General features: G+C 36.7%; 1 protein-coding gene and 1 long non-coding RNA gene across 7 annotated transcripts; both read left to right on the forward strand.

Annotated features, from left to right (window-relative positions):
* The first annotated feature begins 682 nt into the window (after positions 1-682).
* LOC121052949 lies at positions 683-2,961 on the forward strand. Of its 6 annotated transcripts, none has more exons than XR_005810369.1 (9): positions 683-869; positions 1,068-1,133; positions 1,294-1,424; positions 1,673-1,704; positions 1,799-1,895; positions 1,993-2,172; positions 2,269-2,362; positions 2,445-2,587; positions 2,674-2,961. It is a non-coding gene; the product is annotated as an uncharacterized LOC121052949 (long non-coding RNA). The 6 variants fall into 6 exon arrangements; XR_005810371.1 differs by having other exon boundaries at positions 1,673-1,700; XR_005810372.1 differs by having other exon boundaries at positions 1,294-1,348.
* Positions 2,962-4,322: 1,361 nt separating this feature from the next.
* Positions 4,323-8,164, forward strand: LOC112199889 (deacetoxyvindoline 4-hydroxylase). The gene is made up of 3 exons (XM_024340865.2): positions 4,323-5,017; positions 6,146-6,467; positions 7,720-8,164. Exons 1-3 carry the CDS (start codon positions 4,506-4,508, stop codon positions 7,972-7,974), a joined length of 1,089 nt encoding a protein of 362 aa, XP_024196633.1. The 5' UTR covers positions 4,323-4,505; the 3' UTR covers positions 7,975-8,164.
* Positions 8,165-9,874: the final 1,710 nt, after the last annotated feature.

Consider the following 9,874-nt stretch of genomic DNA (forward strand, 5'->3'; position numbering starts at 1 on the left):
GGCATCATAAGATTGTGTATCATTGGAAACACAGATTCCCTAAATTATTGGATGGGTAAGATTTGCTCGAGTGTTTTCAATAATAGTAGTAATTGGAAACCAGAATGTGAGTTTATGCAAGTAAAATTGTAGTGTTGGATGAGTGGTCCAATGAATAGACTGACAGATCAAGAGCTATCTACTATAGAGTTCGGATTATGCTATACTATTCCGAATTTCGAGGACGAAATTTTTTAAGCGGGTGGATTTGTAATACCCGAGACATTTTAAAAGTAAATTATTTATTAAAATGCTCGTAAATTGTTAGTGACAAGTCATTATTGACAAAGAATATATTTCTTGCAAAAGAAAGATCATGAGACTATGAGAAAATGTGATCAATATTTTCTCATTATCTCAATGGATTTTGAAAGTCATTTTGAGGTTGAAATAATCTAAATGTTTTTTCTTTCCTTGTCATCCATCATTTCCTTAGCAAATAAGGATTTTATCATGTGACTGTCCATCCAAACATCGTGTTAAAGACATATATGTGGCAAATTATGAGCCCTTGATTTGTTTGCCGACATTAGTAAATTACATAAACAAAGAAATAAATAAAGTGGAAGAGGAAGGATCAAGAAGGTAGGAGAAACCGGGGGGGGGGGGGGGGGGAAGAGAAAGGAAAGAAGAAAGAGGGGGATCTCTCTGGAACCCGGGGGAACACTCCCTTTGATAGAGAAAGACTCTCTCTCTCTCTCTCTCTCTCTCTCAAACCACCTTTGCTTCTATCTCTTTACTTTCCTTCCTCCCAAGTCACCATCGGCGGCAACGGTTTGATCATCAGAAAAGAGATTGGTCATGTTGTGACCATAATCGGTGAATCAAAGGTTTCGATTTTTTTTTCTAGATTATAATGGATACAATCAATATTGATCCAGGTATGGATCTAGTAGATGGTGTTGTCTTTTTTTTTTTCTCTTATATTAATTCGGGTCGGGATGTTACAGAGGTCAATTTTCAGTTATGGTTAGATCCACTGTCACTATATCAAAATGCCTAATTGCTGACATCTTTCTTTGCTATAGTGTGTGTCATCAAGTGAGCACTTTCTTTGCAATAGAATGCTGGAAGTTAAAGTGGCTACCCCAAAGGTTCTCAGAATTTTTGTATTAGTATTTTTGAAATGCTACTCTCATAATCTTTTTATCTTAGTTACACAAGCACATACCATCAAGATACACATGTACTCCACCACTCATTTATGTTTTCAAGTTTTGATGTCCTGTGATTTCTGTTTATCTATTGCTTCAGGATCTAGGCTCAAAAATGCATCGAGTAATTGGGTTTATTCCCTTTGAAAATGCAGGTCAGATCATCTCACTTTTTTGTTTGACTTGCAGCTAAAATTGTGCATAATGGATTGTTTACACTTTCAATTTAACGTAAGCTCTCCTCCCCTTAGAGCTTGTATTGCTTATGTAGCTTAACTCTTATAGCTTTCTCACATGGTAAATAACATATTTTATATTGATATAGTAATCTTTATAAGTCTTCATTGTTGTGCATATACCAAGTTGGCTTAATGAGGGTAGCGTCCGAGAGCTAGTTGTGTCATATTTGTTTGTGGTTCATTGTGTATATATTTTGTGATTAAAAAAATATATACTAAAGTGATAATTGTTCTCTACAGGGGTATGAGATGGATGGGCATTCTACATGTGTGTATGTTGTATTGCTATGTTATTAGTGTTACTTTTCTAAGTTCTTTATATTCTGGTGTCCATAGCACCTCTAAAATGCTAGCTGTCTCCCACAGAGAATTGCAATAGGATATTTAGTAGTTGCCTTGTGCGAGATTTGGCTAAAGGGTGATGGTACTGTTAGTTCAGGATCAGGAAGTATAAACTTCAGTTGTAAGTAGTAATCACCTTTTCGTTATTTTAGTTTTCTACTTCATTTCTTATCATATCTATATGCTCAATTTTGAATGTATGTGACCTCTTTCTCAAGGTTATGGCATTGATGATAACTGTGACATATCTATCATTGATGGCCATTGTTAATTACCTGCTTGGTTGGTTTGCATTACGGTCACATCATTAACCATTTTAAGGTCATCAAAACAGAGTTCTGCACTAGACTATGTCATCCACGTCTGTCGTAGTCTAGGCCTCGCCTTAGACTTATTTGGTAAGGGACTTGTTCATAATTTTCTTGTATATAGTAGCAACCGTCAAAGTCACTGTGTTGTGTTTGTTTCTAAACTATCTACTTCCATGTTTTCAGATATGCATATAAACAAGGCTCTCTACACATTCAGTGGAACATGTGTATGGCAGCTGGTTCTGCCGGCATTATCTTTGCTGGAATTTACATAATGGTAGGAATCTTTCTAATCATGTAATGTTACTTCACAATTTTTCTTGATTCTCATTAACCTGAGGTATTGGATGTTACTACAGGTTGATGTTTGTGGCTACCGGCATCCAACTATTGTGTTGGAGTGGATGGGGAAGCATGCACTGTCTATTTTTATTTTGTAGCTTGCAATCTCTTGCCGGTTATTCTCCATGGAATCTATTAGGGCAAACCTCATAATAACATTGTAAGTTCCTTTTTCTACATCTTGTGTGTCAGTCATCTAGTAGTGTATTGCAATCTAGATCTGATAATCTACATCACCTTTTGCAGCTCACCTGAATTGGAATTGGAAAATGAACTGATGGAGGCTAGTTGCTTGAGTTATACAAGTTTGAGTTTGACTAATTTTGTTGCATTTGGAGACGAAGAGAGACAATTTGGAGTTTGGTCTTTTTGTAGAGGAGGCATCACATTCTCTCTCCCTCTTACTCTCTTCCATGTATTCATAGTGCTCCTTTTTGGCAATATTGTCTAATACATTTCAGTACAATTATGTGGATTATAACAATATTAGATATATATTGGTAATTACTGTTCATTTGGTGATTTTTGATTTCATTTTCTGTTGTACGTACACAATGTTCACAACAGCCATACAATAAAAACTATTGTGTGAGAGTAATATAGATCATAGATGCTATCAATGTTTTAGTTGTGTGAATAACAGTCACACAATAGTTATAAAAAAAAATGACTTCTGAATCACAATCAGACAACGGGTTCTTAAGTTGCCCGTCGTCTGAGTGACGTTCACACGACAGTTAATGATGTCGACAAGCTATCGACAGCCTGTCGACATGCTGTCGACATGGATGCCGAGTTCTTCAGACGACAGTTCTCTAAATCATGTTTCATCAAACGGCAGCGAGATATACGACAGTTTTTAGCCGTCGTCTGAATCAATTTTTGTACTAGTGGCCTTTCTCTCTCCGATGTCAACTACTTGATGCTTTTGCATCCCCTACCAGTGTCAAAATTTTGCTTATTACACAAATAATTTCAAAATAATTGCAGAAGCAAACATGGGTTTGGAAAAAGAAGAAGAAAGAAGGTGAAGATATAATATAAAATGATAATGATAAATAAAATAAAAATTAATCGCATGCGCGTATGCACATGTAGGAAGGCTAGTATTGCGAAATGAAAGATGTTGTAATTTGGGGAGCAAGGTGGCTCCGGGAGTTGAGGATGGTATTTGATATTAGAAGTATAAATGTTTTTCTACAAGTTTTGGATATTCCACTTTTAAGGGAAGTTCTACCAAATTTTTAGTAGAATTTCTTCTAAAATAGGTCCCGCAAGGCCACTTTGGATTTCAAGGTGAAATCCGGGGCGGATCCTGTCAAATGAACTATCCTAACTATTAATAATAGAGAGGTAAATAAAATAAATATCTTAGTAGTTGAGGGTGACATGCAGTTGAGGTAGCCAAGCAAGTGTTTGCTCTCTCCAAAACTAGATTTTGTGGCTCGCCTTTCCAATTCGTCTTCAAAATATCATGGATAGGAAATATGAATCTCTGTTGAGGGGAGCGTTGAATTATTTGTATCTATCTTTGAATTAACGCGGGGGGGTGGTGTACTGGTGTATGAATCTCTCTTCAAAATATCATGGATAGGAAATATGAATCTCTGTTGAGGGGAGCGTTGAATTATTTGTATCTATCTTTGAATTAACGCGGGAGGGGGGGGGGGGGGGGGGGGGGGGGGGGGGGGGTGTATGAATCTCTGTTAAGGGGAGCGTTGAAATATTTGTATCTATCTTTGAATTAATCGGGGGGGGGGGGGGGCTCTCCAAAGCTTTATAAGAAGAAAAAGAGCCGGACCAAACTTTGCTAACCACAAGCTCTCCAAAATGTTCCATGGATAGGAAATTGATTGGTGGGGGGTGGGTGGGTCTGTTGAAGTTTTTGTATCTTTAATAAATGCAGAACAAACTCGTTGATTTGCATGTCCAAAACAAGCTCTATAAGAAGATAAAGAGTCGGAGCAACTTTGCTCACCACAAACTCGGTGTGGGTTTGAAAGATATAGAAAAGTTCTGATTTCTAATTTTGTATTTCCCAGTCAGTCGACCGAGTCATTTATCAAACTTCAGTAAAAATGGTCCTGGGAAAATCAAGCGACACTGATCGTCTGGAGCAGCTGAAGGCCTTCGACGAATCCAAAGCTGGTGTCAAAGGGATCGTCGATGCCGGAATCACCAAAGTCCCACCCATTTTCGTCCGTCCAAAGAAAGATCCGTCCACCGCTCTCAACCATAAGATATCTGGCCATTTCAGTATTCCAGTGGTTGATCTGGCTGACAATGAAGGAAGATCTGCCGAGGTGATCGACCAAGTCCGGAGGGCCGCAGAGAGCTACGGGTTGTTTCAGGTGGTGAACCATGGGATACCTAAGAGAGTGATGGAGGAGATGATGGAGGCGACGCATGGGTTTCACGAGCTTCCCAGGGAGGCCAAGGCTGAGTACTATGGTAGGGAGCTTGCAAGGAACGTCAAGTACTTCTCTGGCAGTTCCCTCTATCAGTTGATGTTTGCTGATTGGAGGGACACTTTGCAGTGTAACATAAGTGACGAGCAGTTCGATCCCCAAGAAATTCCTCTCGTTTGCAGGTATGCTCATCCCTTGAAATCTTCTGCAATTTCAAGGGAGGACGTGTTTTTTGGTTGAACAATTCTTAGGTTCACCTCTAGGGTGAACAAGCATATTCACCCCCATTGTCGATTAACTCAATTTTACTTAATAAATTTATAATCCAACGGTCCATATCTTAAATTAGCCTTTATAGATCATCTCTGTAAAAAATCAATTGAATTGGAAATCATTTAATTATCTAATTGAATCAAACAAATGAACGGTTCTAACAACACTTACTGTTATTATGATGAACCGTCCATGTATTTCATAGAAATGAATAACTAAAATGTCTTCAATTTGATTATTTTTTACAAAGCTAATCTTTGTATTACATTATACAACATGAATGATTAGATTAGAAAATTATAATATTATTATGCGTTAACTACAAAAGAGGGTGAATATGTTAATTCACCCAAGAGTGAACCTGAGAATTGTTCTTTTTTGTTAACCCCTTTGCGGGTAGTTATCCCTTAAAATCCCCTCTCACCATCTTTCACGTACATACTACATGCATGCATGCATGTGCTCCTTTAAATGACGATTTATTAACACTATTATGAAACCTCACAACCCATGATTGATTTCTCTCTGATGAAATCATTTACGTATGTGTCATCCGAAAAGAAAGTTAATTTAAGCATTATATATATTCTCTATATACACCAAACCAAGTTTGTCAATGCATTATTTAATAGATTCAATCTTGAGAATTTTTTATGGGGTGATTTTCTCATGCTCCTTTTCTACATCTTTCAATTTTTTTTAATACATTATTAAATGAGCACGAAAATGAAGTGGAGCATGCAGAAAATGCTAAATGGGGAGCGTTCATATTTATTAAGATTGAGACGACTTCCTGTTTTGCTTTTTTGTTTTTGTTTTTTTTTTCTTTTTTTAATTTCTTTTTCCTTTTTAAAGAGGATCAAGCATTCACGTGATCCAAATACATAAATAAAATAAAATAAAAGTAGTTATCAATTGTCAAACTCTCTAATGTATACTGTACGGGATTGTAAATTATGTAATACTGTTTTGCTAAAATGAACGACAAATGATTTCTATTCGAACTGATGATGTGGTTTCCCTTGTACAATCTGCAGAGATATAATTATGGAGTATTCTAAGCATGCTCACAAATTAGGTGTCATTTTGTTTGCATTGCTATCTGAGGCGCTTGGACTCAAACCTGATCACCTCAAAAACATGGATTGCGCAGAGGAGCATGTGATTCTTAATCATTACTATCCCCCATGCCCGGAACCTGAACTAGCTATTGGAACTATCGAACACGCAGATCTTGATTTTCTGACAATCCTACTTCAAGACCAAATTGGTGGACTCCAGATTTTGTACCAAAACCAGTGGATTGATGTTCCTCATGTACCCGGAGCTCTGGTGGTGAACATTGGAGATCTCTTGCAGGCAAGCTTTCTATGTCATATCTGTTCACCAAGGCTATTTACTATTGTTTCAGTACATATTGAAACTATATACATGAATTGCTTCCTGTACACAATTTTCTGTTTTATCATACCACATAAGGCGTATCAGTGACATATTGTCATGGAAGCTGATACCTATGTTGTCATTCCAAATATTAAACAGCTAACTATAATTTGGACAATTTAGGTAACGATAGAGCAGCACGCAGATATTCAAAAAAATCAGACAACATTTGCCATTAGGAATTTTTAATCTATTTAATACTAGAAGATAGTTATGTTTCACATAAGTCCGTTTCCAACCCATATATTTTTTAACCCGGTAGTGTTTTGATGATAGACACTACTACCTTTTATCTTCGATTTGTGATCTAATTTTGAATGATCACCTGTATTACAAAATCACAAGTTCATAAACACAAGAACTATAGCCATGCTAGTTAGATTATATTATAATATAAGGACAAGGCACATACCTGATGTGAAGAAGAGTCAAACGTCATTAGTGCAAGTCTTAGTCTTCTGCATGTTTTTAAGTCCAAGTAATCTCTCAATGGGGAAGTAACTGTAGAACTCGTTGTCTAGAGAATGTAGGGACCTCGAGTTATATAGAGGATGATATTAGTAATATTCCTAATACTAAAGTAATTAATTACTCGTCTATATTATGTATCAATACACATTACCTTATATTCAAGTATATTACATTCTCAAAAAAAAAAAAGTATATTAAGTTTCCCTAATCAATATAGATGCAGATACAATATCCATATTGTAACAGGATTAGAATTTCTAAGTAATCTCAAGAATGAAAGTCATTAACTTGTTATTATGATTATTACCCATAAACAATAATGAGTCTACAAAATAATTCTTACACCATTTCCATTGCATTTAACGTGAAATTTAGAGAACTTCAATTTCTTTAATCCAAACATTCAACCAAGTCACTGTATCGTGTAAAATATATATATATATATATATATATATATATATGTGTGTGTGTGTGTGTGTGTGTGTGTGTGTTCATCATTGTATATTTGCATACGATTCCTTATGTTGTTGACTGCAAAAGTTGCTAATATGCAGGCCATTTCTCAAATACATTAAACAGCCTCCATTTAAGTTGTCACTTCTAATGAACTATTTGAGAAACTTTTTAAAAGGCTCAATTCTATTGCACTTTTGAATTTTCACAATGAACTTAACAGTCTAGTGGTACGTTGCTGCAGCTAATGTCAAACAATAAGTTCATAAGCGTCAATCACAGAGTATTGGCTAAAAAGGAAGGTCCCAGAATTTCCGTGGCATGTTTTTTCAGACCACCACTAGAAAGCTCTTCGACATTGTATGGGCCAATCAAGGAGTTGACATCAGAAGAAAAACCTCCAGTTTACCGGGAAACAACTATGACAGATTATATTAAGTGCCACTACAAACAATGGGAAGCAAATGAGGTATCCGGGCTTGAAAACCTGAAGATGTGAATTTATGATGAAGTTTGACCTGAAACAAGCATGTATCTAGCTAGTACTATTTATGCAATAATTGATTGGTCTCTTACTGTTGGAGAGCCCAAAAATGGACTAGAATAAAAATGACATACGGCACCCTTATTGGAGATGCCCTGTTATTATTTTAATTTCTATGCATCAAGTGATTTTTTTTCATGTTTCATGATATATATGTTTTGAGATGGTCGGAAATTTGTTGCTCCTTAACTAGGGTCATTGTTGATTTCTACCAAGCTTCTCGAATCTGGCCCGATTGTGCTCTTGAAAGTTGGTATGACTTTTTTTTGCAGTGGCGCTATCACTGTGATAATGTCCTTCTCCTAGCCAGATTGGGGTTTGGGTGCCTTGAACTCTCTTGGTTTGAGTTATTGTTGTCATATTTTCTATTTTTGTGGCAAGTTGTGCTACTTCTTGTCATGGTTTCACTTTTGGTCAATCCTTGATGGTTGTTACTCCTTTCTGTTTGCTGTATTTGTAATTTTGATTTGGTTTGTTGAAATTTGTTATATTGTTTGCCAAAAAAGAGATTCTTGTTTTTTTTTTTTTTCATCAAAAAATTCTTGTTAAAATTCCCAAATTTGCTAAATGTGTAAAAGTAAAATGAAATCGGAATTGGTCTACTCATTTAATTTCATAGCCCCTTTATATAAAGAGAGAATTACAACGGAAAGATCAATTACAATGATGACATTAAATGTTGATTGGTCCGTAATCCTTGTTGATTGATGATAATTGCTAATTCCTTGATTCCCTCACCGTCAATCACTTTAACGAAGGCACATAATGTGTTTTTCCTTTAATACTCCCCCTTGTGCCAAGTCAAAGACTAAATGGTGCATGAGTTGTTGCCTTACTAAAAACCTTGCCAAGTAACAATAAAAACTCTGTGGGACAAAAAATACACATTGGTCGAAGGAAAAGAGCACAACGCACCTTTTACATTTGAGTATGACATGTGTGTGTTAGACTCCGCCTGACGTCTACACCTCCCCTGATACTTACATTAATCAAGGGAGCTTAGAAAGTCTTCGCATTCCTATGCTTTTCACATGTTTCTCAAATATGGCCTTAGGCAATGATTTGGTGAACAAATCTGCCACATTCTCCTCAGACCTTACTTGATTCACTTGAATCTTAAGGAGGGCATGTTGTTGCTGATTGTAGAAAAACTTTGGCGATATGTGTTTTGTATTATCACCCTTGATATATCAAAGCTTCATATGTTCGATGCAAGCTGCATTATCTTCATAAATGCAAGTAGGCTCTTCAGTGGTAGAACTCAAACCAGTAGTCCCTCGAATATGTGTGATGATAGCTCTCAACCATACACACTCACGAACCGCCTCATGTAGAGGAATGATCTCTGAATGGTTCGAGGAGGTAGCCACAAGGGTTTGCTTGGTTGATCTCCAAGATATCGCCGTGTTCCCAATGATAAATACATAACTAGTTTGGGAACGACTTTTATGTGTGTCAGAAAGGTACCCAGCATCAACAAAACCAACCAAAACGTCATTTGGCGTTTCAGTGTAGTGAGTGGCGCTTTCACCATCAACATTTCCTTTAGGGATCGCAGTTCCATCTACGGTCTCTCTTGTCTCTCTGTAGGGAAAGAATAGTCTCAAGTCAATGGTTCCTTTTAGGTATCGAAAAATGTTCTTGATACCATTCCAGTGACGCTGCATTGGCGCTGAGCTAAATCTAGCTAACAAGTTTACTGAGAATGCAATGTCTGATCGAGTACATTGGGCTAAGTACAATAATGCGCCTATTGCACTTAGATAGGGAATTTCAGCTCCCAACACATCTTCGTCATCTTCGTTTGGACGAAATGGATCTTTCCTTGCATCCAAACTTCGACCGATCATGGGAG

The sequence above is a fragment of the Rosa chinensis genome, chromosome 4 (genome assembly GCF_002994745.2).
Source record: "Rosa chinensis cultivar Old Blush chromosome 4, RchiOBHm-V2, whole genome shotgun sequence".
Taxonomy (NCBI): domain Eukaryota; kingdom Viridiplantae; phylum Streptophyta; class Magnoliopsida; order Rosales; family Rosaceae; genus Rosa; species Rosa chinensis.